The sequence below is a fragment of the Oncorhynchus mykiss genome, chromosome 12 (genome assembly GCF_013265735.2).
Source record: "Oncorhynchus mykiss isolate Arlee chromosome 12, USDA_OmykA_1.1, whole genome shotgun sequence".
NCBI lineage: Eukaryota > Metazoa > Chordata > Actinopteri > Salmoniformes > Salmonidae > Oncorhynchus > Oncorhynchus mykiss.
This window is the reverse complement of record NC_048576.1, coordinates 31,314,541-31,334,315: the sequence shown is the minus strand read 5'-3', so window position 1 is coordinate 31,334,315 and position 19,775 is coordinate 31,314,541. Positions and strand designations below refer to the sequence as shown.

Genomic DNA, 19,775 nt, shown 5'->3' with positions numbered 1-19,775 from the left:
AAATAACACACGCGCACAATGATTAACACACGGGACATGACCCGTAATCATCTGGGAAATCCACAATGGCACGAAAGCCAAAACACACAGCACACGCACCGACCGGTAAACCAAGGGCACACTTATACAATTACTAATAACTGGGAATAGGGGCCAATTGTGCATAATGAAAGTTCCAGAGGAATCCGTAACAATAGCTTGCACAATTCCTGCCATTCTCCTTCGACCTCTCTCCTTAACAATGTGTTTTCGCCCACAGGACTTGTTTGTCGCACCATTCTCGGTAAACCCTAGACACTGTCGTGTGTAAAACGCCAAAGAGGCCATCTGTTTCATACCACGCGCAAAGTCGCTTAGGTCACTCGTTTTGCCCATTCTAACGTTCAATCGAACAGTAACTGAATGCCTTGATGCCTTTATATAGCAAGCCACGGCCACGTGACTCACTATCTGTAGGAGCAAAAAATTATTGTGAACGGGTGTATACTTTGTATTCATTTAACAATGATTTAACTCAGTGAGGTAGTAGAGCTGAAACTGCAATATACAGGATTCGTGGAATTCACCCCTTCCTGTGTTCACCAGTCTCTTGGCCACTTCCTCATCAGTAGTTTTACTGGTTACAGTGAGTTGCATTTAACTTGGTGCGTTGTCAAAAAGTGTCATGTAGGCAACAGTTTGTGACATTGATTGAATTGTCTTTCAACTTTCATAAAATGATTTTACCATACAACAACAATCCAGCAGTCTGATCAATGAGGCTTTCTTGGTGCACTGAAGATGTTTCAGTTTATGCAGCTTGTTGACAAAACTTTACACCTTCCACCTGAAAGTACAACACATTCTTGCCTTTGATTACAGATAAACAGACTGTGTAGATATAGTCACATCCTTCCTGACTTAGAGGAAATGTACCTGCTCTGCACAACTGTTGCGGGGGAGTAGGTTGTTGATATGATGATTGGTCGAATAGGCTACAGCACAGTTGATATGATGATTGGTCGAATAGGCTACAGCACAGTTGTTTTTGATCCAAAATAAGAAGTATCCAGCGGTAATTCAGATTCAGCACAATGCTTCACAGGAAACCGTCAAACGTCTCAAACAAAGACCCAAAGAGCAAGACAAAACCGAAGGTGAGATGTTTTAAATGTCAGGTTTTTGGGGGGTACAATTTGCTTTTCGATTTGCTACTATCCAATGTAATAACAAAAAACAATATTTATACGTCTAACTCGTTGGGCATTTTGCTTGACATTCTTAAACTGCGTGTATTACAATAAATTGAAATGCTCTAAGGCATATTTTTCCAAACATTGGGCTGTATTATGCACATCAAATCAAACTTAATTTGTCACATGCGCCGAATACAACAAGTGTAGACCTTACCGTGAAATTCTTACTTACAAGCCCTTAACCAACAGTGCAGTTCAAGAGAGTTAATAAGAAAATATTAACCAATTAAACGAAAGTAAAAAATGATCAAAAGTAACACAATAACATAACAATAACGATGCTATACACATTGGGAACCGGTACCGAGTCACTGTGCGGGGGTACAGGTTAGTTGAGGTAATTTGTACATGTAGGTAGGGATGAAGTGACTATGCATAGATGGTAAACAGCGAGTAGCAGCAGTGTACAAAACAAACAGGGGGGGGGGGGGGGTCAATGTAATAGTCCGGTGGCCGTTTGATTAATTGTTCAGCAGTCTTATGGCTTGGGGTTAGAAGCTCTTAAGGAGCCTTTTGGTCCTAGACTTGGTGCTCTGCTACCGCTTGCCGTGAGGTAGCAGAGAAAACAGTCTATGACTTGGGTGACTGGAGTCTCTGACAACTTTATGGGCTTTCCTCTGACACTGCCTATTATATAGGTCCTGGATTGCAGGAAGCTTGGCCCCAGTGATGTACTGGGCAGGATATTAATGAATGAAGATTCACTCAAAATATTTGAGTTCATTATAAAAGCAATACTAGCATTTGCTGCTCTTGCTATTTGACCATTATTTCTATTAGACATCATTAGCTTTCCCCAGTAGGTGACGGTGACTGCAGCCGGCCAAGGTTCCCGGTTCAGTAATGGTCAGATGGTCAGTGTTGGGCCACAAGCCAGGGTTTAATGTAACAGATGTTGGGCGAGAGCCTCAGAATTTATCTAATGGGCCGCCAGTGAACAACGGACCATTGCTTTTCACACTCTCTCCATTTTAATGACGCTTTTGCCGATTATCTTTCAATTAGATTATCTTCAATTAGATGACAGGTTTTAGGGAGATCAGGAGGACTAGAATGTGCTAGAACAGTGGTTCTCCCCACACGTCACGTGTATCTCTATGGCCACAAGCACTGACCATGACACAAACGGTTCACACCCTTTTTGTTGCCGGAGAGATAATTGTACAGGTTTAAAGCTTATTTCCTGCAATTCTATCCATTTTGCAATGGACAGATGTAATTTTCTTTGCCATTTAAAAGCAAATTTCCTGCAATTCTACACATTTTGCCATTTCTTATTAGTGTTCATGTGATATCTGAGTGATTCAAACATGACAACAAAATCAGTGGGTAAAAAAACCTAGCTAAAAAAAACATTACCTGACATGATATAGTTGATCTGGACATTTCTGATGTTACAAATAGATCTTCAAGGTCAGCAATGACTGACATGACAAGAAGAAAACAGCTGATACACAATTTTCCCCCCTAATAGGCTCGCCCCACAGTTTGGGAACCACTCTGCTAGAATAATAAATTGCATAACAATAACAATATTATATAACAGGAAAACACCACTGAACAAATAAAGTAGCAAAATAATAACAAAATACTATAATATTCAATGTATTAATTTAGATTTAGCATAATTTATGGAAAATGGCTGACCATAACTGATACAAACCTCATTAGCTGCAGTGAAGCTGAGCGCCACTCAGCACTCATCCATTACTATACAGTAGTTCTCAATGCTCATGAGTCCAAACTGAAACTGCAGTTACATCATTAAATCCAACCCTAATCAAATGCAACATTAGATACAATTCAGTACAAAAAAGATTAAGAAAAATCTTAGTCTGATGGATAAAATGCCATAATAGATCCTGATGGTAATACAGACAGCACTATGTAAATACATGACCAGAAGAACAGCAGATTAGATGGTTTACAGGGTATAGGCCTACAGACATGACTGCTCGGAGTTCTACATAAACACGGCAGCCAGACAACATGTGTTCTGCTGTTACCATCCAAAACACATTTTAATCCGTTAATCTCCCATCTCACCCAGCGCTCCACCAGCTTTGGCCGATTTGACACCTTTAGACACCAACCAGCCCAAGTGAAGCCAGTGGAAAATGGCGATCCTTCGGTATGTGAAGCAATTGTCTGATTTTGTCGGCTACTTCAACCAGTAATTCCCTATAAGTGACACTGTAAACTTTCTTCATTGTTTCAACATTAGTTTTCGACATTTGTTGAAACAAAACAACATGTTTCAAGTCAGCGGGGCTGACTCATCTTTTTAATGTTAACACACAATATTTCTGAAACACTAACTTTGGCCTTTGTATATTGCTGTATCGTAGTTTAAGCATGTCAACTATGTAACAACATGTGTGTGTTAATATGCGTGCAGTCTGCAGAGGGAGAGCAGGTTGACAGTGGTGACCAGACCAGATCAGGAGGTATAGGGAAGAAGATGAAGGCCATCTCACTGACGATGATGAAGAGGATGGGCAGGAATTATGCCAAAGCCCTGTCAGAGGAAATGGTGAGTGAGCAGAGCACATTGTGTCATACAGATCAGGCCTCAACATTCAGTGTACGACAGACCTCGGATAAAAGTCAAAAGAGTGAAATGTAAGTTCAACGAAAAGAAAGCAGATGCCCAAATGCAGAGGTATGGGCTAGTATGTAGAAAATACTAAGACCACACAAACTATAGGAACAGAACTGGAACCTTGATAATACAATATAGTGATAATACAATATAGTTATAATACAGTGCAAGGCTTCTCAGGAGGATCCTGAGGAGGATGACAGGCAAAGAAAGGATTATACTGTAAATGATGATGAACAAGCAGTTACGGTGTGTGGGTAAAATCACTGGGGAAGCCAAGCCAGAAAAAAGCTATATCACAACCTATGTGTTGTGATAATTGTGTTGTTCGCTCTATAACCTGTTAGTTCATATGCCTTGTGACCGTGACATATAGGTTTAAGTCCGAGACATTAAGAATACACAGTAGCAGAATAAAGTTCACAAAGTATATTGCATGTAACAAACAGTTACATGACCTACAGCAGGGTAAAGCAAGATCATGTTTCCAACATTTTCAGACTACTAAATAACTATTGATTTAGAACCATGGAGAGTTAACCCCAGTTACTACACCAAGACAGTCGTGAAGAGGGCACGACAAAACCTATTCCCCCTCAGGAGACTGAAAATATTCCCCCTCAGTACCCCAGCTCACAGCAGCCGCAAGGCATGAGGTAGGGAGGATGGTCTCGGAGTCAGAGGAGGTGGCAGCGGGACTGTACAGGCAAGAGAGGGTGTCAGGTTTAACATTATTGGACCCTGGGCAATAAGAAATTGTGAAGTTGAAGCTGATGAATAACAGAGCCCACTGGGCCTGCCTGGAGTTAAGGCTCTTGGCTGTGCGGAGATATTCCAAATTATTGAGGTCGGTCCAAACCAAAAACTGATGTTTTGCTCCCTCCAAATCAAAGTTGATTTGTCATGTGCACCGAATACAACAGGTGCAGTAGACCTTACAGCATCGAATAGCCCCCGTGATATGCAACTTTTTAGGGAAGTTAGGAACCAATATACACAGGCTTTTAGGAAAGCTAAGGCTAGCTTTTTCAAACAGAAATTTGCATCCTGTAGTACAAACTCAAAAGTTCTGGGACACTGTAAAGTCTATGGAGAATAAGAGCATCTCCTCCTAGCTGCCCACTGCACTGATGCTAGGAAACACTGTCTCTACCGATAAATCCACAGTAATTGAGAAATTCAATAAGCAGTTTTCTACGGCTGGCCATGCTTCCATCTGGCTACCCCTACCGCGGTAAACAGCCCTGCGCTCCCACACAGTAACTCGCCCACACCTCCCCCACTTCTCCTTCACCCAAATCCAGATAGCTGATGTTCTGAAAGAGCTGCAAAATCTGGACCCCTACAAATCAGCAGGGCTAGACAATCTGGACCCTCTCTTTCTTAAATTATCTGCCGAAATTATTGCAACCCCTATTACTAGCCTGTTCAACCTCTCTTTCGTATCGTCTGAGATTCCCATAGATTGGAAAGCTGCCGCAGTCATCCCCCTCTTCAAAGGGGGAGACACTCTAGACCCAAACTGCTACAGACCTATATATTTTCTACCCTGTCTTTCTAAGGTCTTTGAAAGCCAAGTTAACAGACAGATTACTGACCATTTCTAATCTCACAGTACCTTCTCCGCTATGCAATCTTGTTTCAGAACTGTTCATGGGTGCACATCAGCCACGCTCAAGGTCCTAGATGATATCATAACCACCATCGATAAGAGACATTACTGTGTAGCCATATTCATCTACCTGGCTAAGGCTTTCACTCCGTCAATCACAACATTCTTATTGGCAGACTCAACAGCCTTAGTTTCTCAAATGATTGCCTCGCTTGGTTCACCAACTACTTCTCCGATAGAGTTCAGTATGTGAAATCGGAGGGCCTGTTGTCTGGACCTCTGGCAGTCTCTATGGGGGTGCCACAGGGTTAAATTCTTGGGCTGACTCTCTTCTCTGTATACATCAATGATGTCGCTCTCGCTGCTGGTGATTCTTTGATCCACCTCTACGCAGACGACACCATTCTGTATACCTCTGGCCCTTCTTTGGACACTATGTTAACTAACCTCCAGATGAGCTTCAATGCCATACAACTCTCCTTCCGTGGCCTCCAACTGCTCTTAAATGCAAGTAAAACTAAATGCATGCTCTTCAACCGATCGCTGCCCGCACATGCCCGCCCGTCCAGCATCACTACTCTGGACGGTTCTGACTTAGAATATGTGGACAACTACAAATACCTAGGTGTCTGGTTAGACTAAACTCTCCTTCCAAACTCACATTAAACATCTCCAATCCAAAATTAAATCTAGAATCGGCTTCCTATTTCGCGACAAAGCATCCTTCACTCATGTTGCCAAACATACCCTCGTAAAACTGACCATCCTACCGATCCTCGACTTCGGCGATGTCCTTTCCAAAATCGGTATCGGCTTCTTTTGGTCCTCCAAAAATCAGTATTGGTATCGGCGTTGAAAAACCATAATCGGTCGACCTCTACTCTGTACGGTTCTGACTTAGAATTGTGGACAACTACACATACCTAGGTGTCTAGTTAGACTGTAAACTCTCCTTCCAGACTCACATTAAGCATCTCCAAATAAATCTAGAATAAAACTGACTATCCTACTGATCCTTGACTTCGGCGATGTCATTTGCAAAATAGCTTTCAACACTCTACTCAGCAAATTGTATGCAGTCTATCACAGTGCCATCCGTTTTGTCACCAAAGCCCCATATACTACCCACCACTGCGACCAGTATGATCTCGTTGGCTGGCCCTCGCTTAATACGCGTCGCCAAACCCACTGACTCCTGGTCATCTACAAGTCTCTGCTAGGTAAAGCCCCGCCTTAACCCAGCTCACTGGTCACCATAGCAGCACCCACCCATAGCACGTGCTCCAGCAGGTATATCTCACTGGTCACCCCCAAAGCAAATTCTTCCTTTGGCCGCCTCTCCTTCTAGTTCTCTGCTGCCAATGATTGTAACAAACTGCAAAAATCTGTGCGGCTGGAGACTCTTACCTTTCACACTAGCTTTAAGCACCAGCTGTCAGAGCAGCTCACAGATCACTGCACCTGTACATAACTCATCTGTAAATAGCCCATCCAATCTACCTCATCCCCATACTGTTATTTATTTATTTATCTTTATCTTTTCACCCCAGTATCTCTACTTGCACATTCATCTTCTGCACATCCTACCATTCCAATGTTTAATTGCTATATTGTAATTGTTAAGGCTGTGTAAGGAAGGTGAAGTCAGGTGCAGGAGAACAGAGTAGAGTAAACCGGCGCACTTTTATTCCGTTCAACAATAGGCACAAAAAATGACATAAGTTCCCAAAAACACGGAACTTAACTTCTTCGATATAGGGGGCGCTCTTTTAATTTTTGGATAAAAAAACGTTCCCGTTTTAAACAAGATATTTTGTCATGAAAAGATGCTCGACTATGCATATAATTGACAGCTTTGGAAAGAAAACACTCTGACGTTTCCAAATCTGTAAAGATACTATCTGTGAGTGCCACAGAACTGATGCTACAGGCGAAACCAAGATGAAATTTCAAACAGGAAATGCCCCAGATTATGAAAGCGCTGTGTTCCAATGTCTCATTATAAGGATGTGAATGCGCCAGGAATGAGCTTACACTTTCTGTCGTTTCCCCAAGGTGTCTGCAGCATTGTGACGTATTTGTAGGCATATCATTGGAAGATTGACCATAAGAGACTACATTTACCAGGTGCTCGTTTGGTGTCCTCCGTTGCAATTATTGCGTAATCTCCACCTGCGTGTATTTTTCCATTTGCTTCAGAGGAGAAACCCAACTGCCACGAATTACTTATCATCGAATAGATATGTGAAAAACACCTTGAGGATTGATTCTAAACAACGTTTGCCATGTTTCTGTCGATATTATGGAGTTAATTTGGAAAAAAGTTTGGCTTTGTAATGACTGAATTTTCGGGTTTTTTTCTTAGCCAAACGTGATGAAAAAAACGGAGCGATTTCTCCTACACAAATAATATTTTTGGAAAAACTGAACATTTGCTATCTAACTGAGAGTCTCCTCATTGAAAACATCTGAAGTTCTTCAAAGGTAAATTATTTTATTTGAATGCTTTTCTTGTTTTTGTGAAAATGTTGCCTGCTGAATGCTAGGCTTAATGCTATGCTAGCTATCAATATTCTTACACAAATGCTTGGGTAGCTATGGTTGAAAAGCATATTTTGAAAATCTGAGATGACAGTGTTGTTAACAAAAGGCTAAGCTTGTGAGCCAATATTTATTTCATTTCATTCGCGATTTTCATGAATAGTTAACGTTGCGTTATGGTAATGAGCTTGAGGCTATAATTACGCTCCCGGACACGGGATTGCTCGACGCAAGAAGATAAACTATAAAAGTATTGTGCGTAAACATACACCGTTAACAATGAGCAATTACACACAAAGACATGATGGGGAACAGAGGCCTAAATACATGTAGATTGATTGGGGAATGAAAACCAGGTGTGTATGGAACAAGACAAGACAAATGGACATATGAAAAATGGAGCGGCGATGGCTAGAATGCCGGTGACGTTGATCGCCGAACGCTGCCCGAACAAGGAGAGGAGCCGACTTCGGTAGAAGTCCTGACAGTACCCCCCCTTGACGCGCTGCTCCAGCAGTGCGCCAACACCGGCCTCGGGACGACCCCGAGGGCGAGGTGCAGGGCGAACAGCTGTTCGGGATCCAAGACATCCGCAACCGGAACCCAGCACCTCTCCTCCGGACCGTACCCCTCCCACTCCACGAGGTACTGAAGGCCCCCCGCCCGATGCCTCGAATCCAGGATGGAACGAACAATGTCTAAAGGGGGAGGAGGGACCTCTCGCACCTCAGACTCCTGGAGCGGACCAGCCACCACCGGCCTGAGGAGAGACACATGGAACGAGGGGTTAATACGATAATCAGAGGGAAGCTGTAATCTGTAACATCCGTCGTTCACCCTCCTCAGGATTTTGAAGGGCCCCAGAAACCGCAGTCCCAGCTTCAGGGGGAGCAGATGGAGGGGCAGGTCTCGGGTCGAGAGCCAGTCTCACTGCGGTGACGGTCCGTGCTGGTTTTCTGGTGAAGCGCGGCTCGCTGAAGGGCGGCCTCCCATGTCTCCTCCGCGCGCCTGAACCAGTCGTCCACCACAGGAGCCTCGATCTGACCCTGATGCCAAGGCGCCAGCACCGGCTGGTACCCCAATACGCACTGAAAGGGGGAGAGATTAGAGGAGGAGTGGCGAAGCGAGTTCTGTGCCATCTCGGCCCAGGGCACGAACGCCGCCCACTCCCCTGGCCGGTCCTGGCAATAGGACCGCAGAAACCTGCCAACATCCTGGTTGACTCTCTCTACCTGCCCGTTACTCTCTGGGTGAAAACCCGAGGTAAGGCTGATCGAGACCCCCAGACGTGCCATGAACGCCTTCCAGACTCTCAACGTGAACTGGGGACCCCGATCAAAAACTATATCCTCAGGCACCCCGTAGTGCCAGAAGACGTGAGTAATCAGGGCTTCCGCAGTCTGTAGGGCCGTAGGAATACCGGGCAGAGGGAGGAGACGACAGGACTTAGAGAAACGATCCACAACGACCAGGACTGTAGTGTTTCCCTGTGAAAGAGGTAGATCAGTTAAAAAAATCCACAGACAGGTGTGACCAAGGTCATTGTGGAACGGGTAAGGGGTGTAGCTTACCTCAGGGCAGGTGTCTCGGAGCCTTACACTGGGCACACACCGAGTAGGAGGAAACATAGATCCTCACGTCCTTAGCCAAGGTGGGCCACCAGTACTTCAAAAGTCAGACAGTGCACCGTCTGACCGATCCCCGGATGCCCAGAGGAGGGTGACGTGTGGGCCCTATAGATCAACTGGTCACGGACAGCAGACGGAACATACATACGTCCGACCGGACACTGGAGGGGAGCGGGTTCTGTACGCAACGACTGCTCAATGTCCGCATCCAACTCCCACACGACCGGCGCTACCAGGCAAGAGGCCGGGAGTATGGGAGTCTGATCCATGGGCTGCTCCTCTGTGTCATACAGCCGAGACAGTGCGTCTGCCTTCGTATTCTGGGAACCTAGTCTGTAGGACAGGGTAAACACAAAACGGGGGAAAGAACATGGCCCACCTCGCCTGACGAGGATTCAGTCTCCTCGCTGCACGGATGTACTCCAGGTTGTGGTGGTCAGTCCAGATGAGGAAAGGGTGTTTAGCCCCCTCATGCCAATGTCTCCACGCCTTCAACGCTTTCACCACAGCCAACAGCTCCCGGTCCCCCACATCATAGTTATGCTCCGCTGGGCTGAGCTTCTTTGAGAAGAAAGCACAGGGGCGGAGTTTTGGTGGCGTACCCGGAAGCGCAGTGTCTACCAGGAGATTTATCGCACAATTCCCCCGTCGATGAGGTGGAAATTGAGTCGCCTTCTTTTTACAGAAGGCGAGAGCCAAATCTGCATTTTCTGGGGGGATGCACACGGTGGAGACCTGGTCTGGACTTTCCACTGTGGTAGCACCAACGGAAACCCCTACACACCTCCCCGAGCACTCTCGCGACCACCCCGTGAGAGCACCCTGTTGCCAGGAAATAGTGGGGTTATGAAGAGCTAACCAGAGAAGGCCTAGTACCACGGGAAACGCAGGACAGTCAATGACAAGAGACTGATTTTCTCCTCGTGACCCCCCCAGAGCGTGAACCGGGAAAGGTCTAACTACAGGAATAATGGGGATCCCTAAACTAAGGGCTAATGCTCTGTCGATAAAATTCCCAGCTGCGCCTGAATCGACGAGCGCCTTATGCTGGGAATGCGGGGAGAACTCAGGGAAACAAACCGGAACAAACAGGTGCACAACAGAGGACTCTGGATGAGTGTGGTGGGAACTCACCTGGGGTGACGCCAGAGTGCCCTGCCTGTTGGCACCGACCGGCAGTGTGCCCACTGTGGCCACAGATGGTGCATGTGATGGCTCCTCCTGAAGGAATACCGGGCAGAGGGAGGAGACGACAGGACTTAGAGAAACGATCCACAACGACCAGGACTGTAGTGTTTCCCTGTGAAAGAGGTAGATCAGTTAAAAAAATCCACAGACAGGTGTGACCAAGGTCATTGTGGAACGGGTAAGGGGTGTAGCTTACCTCAGGGCAGGTGTCTCGGAGCCTTACACTGGGCACACACCGAGTAGGAGGAAACATAGATCCTCACGTCCTTAGCCAAGGTGGGCCACCAGTACTTCAAAAGTCAGACAGTGCACCGTCTGACCGATCCCCGGATGCCCAGAGGAGGGTGACGTGTGGGCCCTATAGATCAACTGGTCACGGACAGCAGACGGAACATACATACGTCCGACCGGACACTGGAGGGGAGCGGGTTCTGTACGCAACGACTGCTCAATGTCCGCATCCAACTCCCACACGACCGGCGCTACCAGGCAAGAGGCCGGGAGTATGGGAGTCTGATCCATGGGCTGCTCCTCTGTGTCATACAGCCGAGACAGTGCGTCTGCCTTCGTATTCTGGGAACCTAGTCTGTAGGACAGGGTAAACACAAAACGGGGGAAAGAACATGGCCCACCTCGCCTGACGAGGATTCAGTCTCCTCGCTGCACGGATGTACTCCAGGTTGTGGTGGTCAGTCCAGATGAGGAAAGGGTGTTTAGCCCCCTCATGCCAATGTCTCCACGCCTTCAACGCTTTCACCACAGCCAACAGCTCCCGGTCCCCCACATCATAGTTATGCTCCGCTGGGCTGAGCTTCTTTGAGAAGAAAGCACAGGGGCGGAGTTTTGGTGGCGTACCCGGAAGCGCAGTGTCTACCAGGAGATTTATCGCACAATTCCCCCGTCGATGAGGTGGAAATTGAGTCGCCTTCTTTTTACAGAAGGCGAGAGCCAAATCTGCATTTTCTGGGGGGATGCACACGGTGGAGACCTGGTCTGGACTTTCCACTGTGGTAGCACCAACGGAAACCCCTACACACCTCCCCGAGCACTCTCGCGACCACCCCGTGAGAGCACCCTGTTGCCAGGAAATAGTGGGGTTATGAAGAGCTAACCAGAGAAGGCCTAGTACCACGGGAAACGCAGGACAGTCAATGACAAGAGACTGATTTTCTCCTCGTGACCCCCCCAGAGCGTGAACCGGGAAAGGTCTAACTACAGGAATAATGGGGATCCCTAAACTAAGGGCTAATGCTCTGTCGATAAAATTCCCAGCTGCGCCTGAATCGACGAGCGCCTTATGCTGGGAATGCGGGGAGAACTCAGGGAAACAAACCGGAACAAACAGGTGCACAACAGAGGACTCTGGATGAGTGTGGTGGGAACTCACCTGGGGTGACGCCAGAGTGCCCTGCCTGTTGGCACCGACCGGCAGTGTGCCCACTGTGGCCACAGATGGTGCATGTGATGGCTCCTCCTGAAGGAATACCGGGCAGAGGGAGGAGACGACAGGACTTAGAGAAACGATCCACAACGACCAGGACTGTAGTGTTTCCCTGTGAAAGAGGTAGATCAGTTAAAAAAATCCACAGACAGGTGTGACCAAGGTCATTGTGGAACGGGTAAGGGGTGTAGCTTACCTCAGGGCAGGTGTCTCGGAGCCTTACACTGGGCACACACCGAGTAGGAGGAAACATAGATCCTCACGTCCTTAGCCAAGGTGGGCCACCAGTACTTCAAAAGTCAGACAGTGCACCGTCTGACCGATCCCCGGATGCCCAGAGGAGGGTGACGTGTGGGCCCTATAGATCAACTGGTCACGGACAGCAGACGGAACATACATACGTCCGACCGGACACTGGAGGGGAGCGGGTTCTGTACGCAACGACTGCTCAATGTCCGCATCCAACTCCCACACGACCGGCGCTACCAGGCAAGAGGCCGGGAGTATGGGAGTCTGATCCATGGGCTGCTCCTCTGTGTCATACAGCCGAGACAGTGCGTCTGCCTTCGTATTCTGGGAACCTAGTCTGTAGGACAGGGTAAACACAAAACGGGGGAAAGAACATGGCCCACCTCGCCTGACGAGGATTCAGTCTCCTCGCTGCACGGATGTACTCCAGGTTGTGGTGGTCAGTCCAGATGAGGAAAGGGTGTTTAGCCCCCTCATGCCAATGTCTCCACGCCTTCAACGCTTTCACCACAGCCAACAGCTCCCGGTCCCCCACATCATAGTTATGCTCCGCTGGGCTGAGCTTCTTTGAGAAGAAAGCACAGGGGCGGAGTTTTGGTGGCGTACCCGGAAGCGCAGTGTCTACCAGGAGATTTATCGCACAATTCCCCCGTCGATGAGGTGGAAATTGAGTCGCCTTCTTTTTACAGAAGGCGAGAGCCAAATCTGCATTTTCTGGGGGGATGCACACGGTGGAGACCTGGTCTGGACTTTCCACTGTGGTAGCACCAACGGAAACCCCTACACACCTCCCCGAGCACTCTCGCGACCACCCCGTGAGAGCACCCTGTTGCCAGGAAATAGTGGGGTTATGAAGAGCTAACCAGAGAAGGCCTAGTACCACGGGAAACGCAGGACAGTCAATGACAAGAGACTGATTTTCTCCTCGTGACCCCCCCAGAGCGTGAACCGGGAAAGGTCTAACTACAGGAATAATGGGGATCCCTAAACTAAGGGCTAATGCTCTGTCGATAAAATTCCCAGCTGCGCCTGAATCGACGAGCGCCTTATGCTGGGAATGCGGGGAGAACTCAGGGAAACAAACCGGAACAAACAGGTGCACAACAGAGGACTCTGGATGAGTGTGGTGGGAACTCACCTGGGGTGACGCCAGAGTGCCCTGCCTGTTGGCACCGACCGGCAGTGTGCCCACTGTGGCCACAGATGGTGCATGTGATGGCTCCTCCTGAAGTCTCCATATGAGCAGCCCCTCCCAACTCCATGGCCACCGGAGCGGGGGTGCTGGAAGATGGCACAGACAGAGCCCCCTCTGGACGTCCCCGGGTGACCAGCAGGTTATGACAAATCCACCAGTTGGTCAAAGGAGATGGTGGCATCCCTGCAGGCCAGCTCACATCGGATGTCCTCACACAGGCTGCACCGATAGTGGTCGATGAGGGCCCTGTTGGGCGGATGGTCAAAGACGGCTTGGAAGCGATGGGTGAACTCCTCGAAGTGGTCCAACGCCGCTTCTCCTTCTCCCCACACGGCGTTTGCCCACTCCAGAGCTCTTCCTGAGAGGCATGAGATGAGGGCAGAAACTTTCTCCCTTCCCGAGGGAGCTGGGTGCACAGTGGCCAGGTAGAGGTCCAGTTGTAATAGGAATCCCTGGCACTGTGCTGCCGTCCCATCATACTCCCTGGGAAGAGAGAGCCGTATCCCACTGGGACTGGTTCCGGACGGGACGGGTAGAGGGAACCTTCTGTCTCTGCCAGCGGTCCATAGTCTGGACAATGCGATCCATCATGACACCAAGATGATTTAACATGATTTAAGCTGAATGTTCCTGGACGCGCTCCTCAACTCAATGCAGTTAGCCCGGTTAGCCAATGTGCGGGAGCACTGGTTGGCCGGCCCAATTGAGGTAGTATGTACATGTATGTATAGTTAAAGTGACTATGCATATATGATAAACAGAGAGTAGCAGTAGCGTAAAAGAGGGGTTGGGGGGGCACACAATGCAAATAGTCCAGGCAGCCATTTGATTACCTGTTCAGGAGTCTTCTGGCCTGGGGGTAAAAACTGTTGAGAATAATTTTTGTCCTAGACTTGGCACTCTGCGACCGCTTGCCATGCGGTAGTAGAGAGAACAGTCTATGACTGGGGTGGCTGGGGTCTTTGACAATTTTTAGGGCGTTCCTTTGACACTGCCTGGTATAGAGGTCCTGGATGGCAGGCAGCTTAGCCCCAGTGATGTACTGGGTTGTACACACTACCCTCTGTAGTGCCTTGCGGTCGGATGCCGCGCAATTGCCGTACCAGGCAGTGACACAACCAGTCAGGATGCTCTCGATGTTGCAGCTGTAGAACCTTTTGAGGATCTCAGGACCCATGTCAAATCTTTTTAGTTTCCTGAGGGGGAATAGGCTTTGTTGTGCCCTCTTCACGACTGTCTTGGTGTGTTTGGACCATTTTAGTTTGTTGTTGATGTGGACACCAAGGAACTTGAAGCTCTCAACTCTGGCAGGTTCCAGGATCCACAGAATATCCGGAGGAGGTAAGCGGGGTTCTCGGGGAGCTGGGGTAGGCTGTACAAACTCACCACTGATAGTAAACAGGTTACTGGGTGGTTGGGAGGTCTCAGAGGTGACAGGCTGCCTATGAGCTAACTCACTGATTCGCTCCATGATAGCCTTGAACCCTTGGTCGTGGCATTTCGTCAGGGAATGAAGCCCTTCCAAAAGGTCCAGCAGTAGCTCCTCATGCCTCCCAATGGTGGCTCCCTGCAGGGAGACAGCGTGGCGGAGCTGGTCCAAGTCTGCTGGGCCAGTTAATATTAGCCTACTACATCTAGCTACATACTTCCATCCTCTCAAGGGCACAATGTATGAATTTATGGTTGGATCAGAATACAATCGTTGGCCAGCACGGATAATTAAGTAAAAACCACAAGTCCAAATCCCTATATCCATCCATGGAAATGGCCAAGTTTTTTCTGACAATGATGTTTTGCTCTTGATGTGATGTGATTGGAGTGAAGCCAAATCCAAACTGGCTTCTCTTGAAACTTTTTTTGGTGCACCGGGACCATTCACAGTTGTGCTCACTCAGTTTAACACAAAGCTTATATACTTTTTTTAATCAAGGGAAGCACAATGCTCACTGGCTCCCCTTGCATTCAATGCTACAGGCAGCAAACAATTTCATACTATTTTTGACCAGACAGCATCAGCTGGATGGCCTACACATAAAGATCAATCACTCAATCAATCAAATGTATTTATAAAGCCCTTTTTACATCAGCCGATGTCACAAAGTGCTGTACAGAAACCCAACCTAAAACCCCAAACAGCAAGCAATGCAGATGTAGAAGCACAGTGGCTAGGAAAAAACTCCCTAGAAAGGCCGGAACCTAGGAAGACACCTAGAGAGGAATCAGGCACTGAGGGGTGGCCAGTCCTCTTCTGGCTGTGCTGAGATTGTGCTGTGATTATAAGAGTACATGGCCAAGATGTTCAAACATTCATAGATGACTGGCAGGGTCAGATAATATTATTCACAGGGGTTGTAGAGGGTGCAACAGGTCAGCACCTCCGGAGTAAATGTCAGTTGGCTTTTCATAGCCGATCATTCAGAGTTAGAGACAGCAAGTGCGGTAGAGAGAGTCCAAAACAGCAGGTCCGGGACAAGGTAGCACATCCAGTGAACAGGTCAGGGTTCCATGGCCGCAGGCAGAACAGTTGAAACTGGAGCAGCAGCATGACCAGGTGGACTGGGGATAGCAAGGAGTCATCAGGCCAGGTAGTCCTAAGGCATGGTACTAGGACTTAGGTCCTCCGAGAGAAGAGAGAGAGGAAGAGAGAGAGAGAAAGAGAATTTTTTTTTTTTTTTTTTTTTATTTTACCTTTATTTAACCAGGCAAGTCAGTTAAGAACAAATTCTTATTTTCAATGACGGCCTGGGAACAGTGGGTTAACTGCCTGTTCAGGGGCAGAACGACAGATTTGTACCTTGTCAGCTCGGGGGTTTGAACTCGCAACCTTCCGGTTACTAGTCCAACACTCTAACCACTAGGCTACCCTGCCGCCCCAGAAGGAGAAATAGAAAGAGAAAGAGAGAGAAAGAGTGAGAGAATTAGAGGGAGTGTACTTAAATTCACACAGGACACCAGATAAGACAGAATAAATACTCCAGATATAACAGACTGATCCTAGCCCCTGACAAACTATTGCAGCATAAAAACTGGAGGCTGAGACAGGGGGGGGATCGGAAGACACTGTGTCCCTGTCTGACGATACCCCCGGACAGGGCCAAACAGGCAGGATATAACCCCAACCACTTTGCGAAGCACAGCCCCCACACCACTAGAGTGATATCTTCAACCACCAACCCACTACCCTGAGACAGGGCTGAGTATAGCCCACGAAGATCTACCCCACGGCACAAACCTGAGGGGGGTGCTAACAGACAGGAAGATCACATCAGTGACTCAACCCACTCAAGTGACGCACCCCTCCAGAGACAAGAGACAGAAGGGTGATGTTTTGCTCGATCGGATGCTTTCTCCGGTGAGATAATTTTCCTTCAATTCGCAAGAGGCTGCATTTATGAAACACAGAGAGACGAAAAATGCATTATTTTTTCTTGGTACATTTTTTGGGTAAGCCTGGCTTCCCTTCACGAATACATCCATGAATACATGTCACTATGAACAAGTTAGCCTACTCCCAGGCTTTTAGCCCAAAGACCTTGTTGTAGCGTTTGCTGTCATCGAACGGCAGGTAGCCTAGTGGTTAGTGCGTTGGGACTAGTAACCGAAAGAACAAGGCAGTTAACCCACTGTTTCTAGGCCGTCATTGAAAATAAGAATGTGTTCTTAACTGACTTGCATATATAAAAAATAAATACAAAAATGTGAAGACTGTTATATTATCAAATCAATTCTCTATATTGTAATTATTCCTTAAGTGATCAAACTAATCCTGTAATTTAAATTAACTCGGAAGTCGGGGCACCAAGGGAAAATGTTGTTTATAGAGTTTCAATTTCCCGAATATAACTCTTCAGATATTTTATTATCTTATCGATTACAGTCTTCTATTAATGTATTGCTACCTCTTCAGTCTCATTCCTGAAAGTCGCAAACCCTTGGATATCTGCACGAACCCTAAAATAAATCATGAATCAGCGATATACAAATTGGCTTAATTATTTATTTACTAACTAATCAATCACAGAATTACATAAACACACAACAGTTTTACATTGGTTGCTGACATGATACACTGAAAAGTCCCAAGTGCGCTAAGCCGATATGACGGCTTGGTAGACAAAGAAAAGGGGTGGGGCCAGCTCAAGAGTGGGAAACTCAGAGTGGACCCCCCTATATACACTACACTACACTCATGGAAATGCTTATACTTTGAACATGAACAACCCCTCATTCAAAAATAAATAGGAATTTACATATTTATGAGTGTATGCCTTTGTTGTCCCTCTCTGCGATCGCCGGTCCGTCTGCTGGATAGATTGTTGACAGAAAGTCTCTGGTTTGACCACTAGAGATCAAAGTCTTTCGTAGTTGTAGCTTGTTGTAATGGATATGTCAGAGTACCATTCGGTCGTTCGACCAATTGCGTTTACCAGACTAAAGTACTTAAACAGCTGCAGCCTGAATAATTGTTCTTTAGTTTGTAGATTTCTTAGCCATATCAACTTGGGAATGATCTCCATGTTCTCTGGTCTTGTTCTTTGGTAGAGTTGCCAACCATTTCAACATGTAGAGACAGCTTCCATGTTTTCTGGTCACCAGAGTAGTTTGAACCTCTTCACACACCAGCATCACCTGGCATGTTTTGGTCTAGAGTAGTAGCCATTTCAACATGGGGACCCTGTCCCGGCGTTATCTTGACCAAATGTACATTTTGTCACAAGTCCTTTTATTCTGGAGTAGAAAAGGGGGTGTTCCATGACACCGACGTAAATGTCTGTGCTCACAGGGTGTAGTCACTGACTAGTTAAAACTGTACATGAAAAACCACTCTAATTTAGAAGGCTAACATCACATTTAATATTTTCAAAAGTAGTCCCATACTCAATCAGCAATTTTGTACAATATTGAGATGTAAATCTGGTAACTGGGAAATATACACATTCAGAGAAACAGTTATGATGTTCTGCTGTGATAGTTACATGACAAATTAGTAAGGAATTCGACACGATTGTTCTTTATGTACCCACGGACAATTTCAACTGGTTGGAATACTGAAATATTGCTACATTATTCAACCTTTTGAGGTTACCGTACTGCAAAGTCTTTCTCTGTGGTAACAAAGGGATTCTCAACCTTCATTTTGGCCCGAGTGTGGTAAAGATTTTTAGGTATTTATGACCCTCATAAACCTTTGGTGGGAGAGGGAGTGAGAGAGAGGGCTATGATCCTCACCCTAAAAGGGAGTGTCGTGACAACCAACATGTCTAAACATCACTGAGTCAAAACAAATCAAAGACTCATTACCACATCACCTGGTCACCAAGCGATTTGTGGAGCTAAAAAGAAGCAACTCTTCTCTCACAGAGAGGACCAGGGAGGGACAGTCAGAGCCTATGGTAGATGACACACACTTCCTGGCCATGTCAAGTCTCAGTAATAAATGGCAAGGCTGCTCTGTGTGGATTAAGGACTCTTGGCAGAAGAGAGGAGAGGAGCTCTTCTGTGCCCTTACATAAACTGCCTGGGATACTGAGCAGCTTTGGCACATGATAAATTAAACACAGAATAGCTTAGAGCCCTGGCCTGACCCAGCCCTCTGATTGGTTTTGCTTTTTCCTGTTTATCCTCCTCAACTACCACGCTGTGAGATAAGATGAGATGGGGAGTGACAGCATAAGAAAAGGAGGGCAAAGAAAATAATAAAACGTCTGTTGTATTTTCCTGTGTAGGTTGACGGGACAGAGAGAGATGAAGAAGGAGAAGGGGATATTGTTAATGGTGTCCATTCATTTCCAAAAGGACACAGAGTGTCCAGTCACTCCCTTGAAAGTCTCTACGGTCTCAACAGTGGACACAGCAATTCCAGTAAGCTCATTGGGCACACAGCCAAGACCTTACTGAACTAATTAAGTTCCCTTTCACTCTCTACTAATGCAATTTGTGCTTACTCTGCGTTACAGTAAAGCATGCTACACATTGTGGTTGATAAAAATCTAAGTATGGAACCCAATCTACAGTTGAAGTCGGAAGTTTACATACACTTAGGTTGGAGTCATTAAAACTTGTTTTCAACCACTCCACACATTT

At 46.9% G+C, this 19,775-nt stretch overlaps 1 protein-coding gene across 1 annotated transcript in view; it reads left to right on the top strand.

Moving 5' to 3' along the window:
• The first annotated feature begins 887 nt into the window (after positions 1 to 887).
• Positions 888 to 19,775, top strand: part of LOC110537443 (SAM domain-containing protein SAMSN-1) — a 28,506-nt gene continuing 9,618 nt past the window's right edge. The window contains exons 1-4 of the mRNA XM_021623496.2: positions 888 to 1,136; positions 3,286 to 3,366; positions 3,634 to 3,768; positions 19,418 to 19,553. Coding sequence (XP_021479171.2) covers positions 1,074 to 1,136; positions 3,286 to 3,366; positions 3,634 to 3,768; positions 19,418 to 19,553 — 415 coding nt within the window. The 5' untranslated portion in view covers positions 888 to 1,073. The remainder of the gene's footprint in view (positions 1,137 to 3,285; positions 3,367 to 3,633; positions 3,769 to 19,417; positions 19,554 to 19,775) is intronic.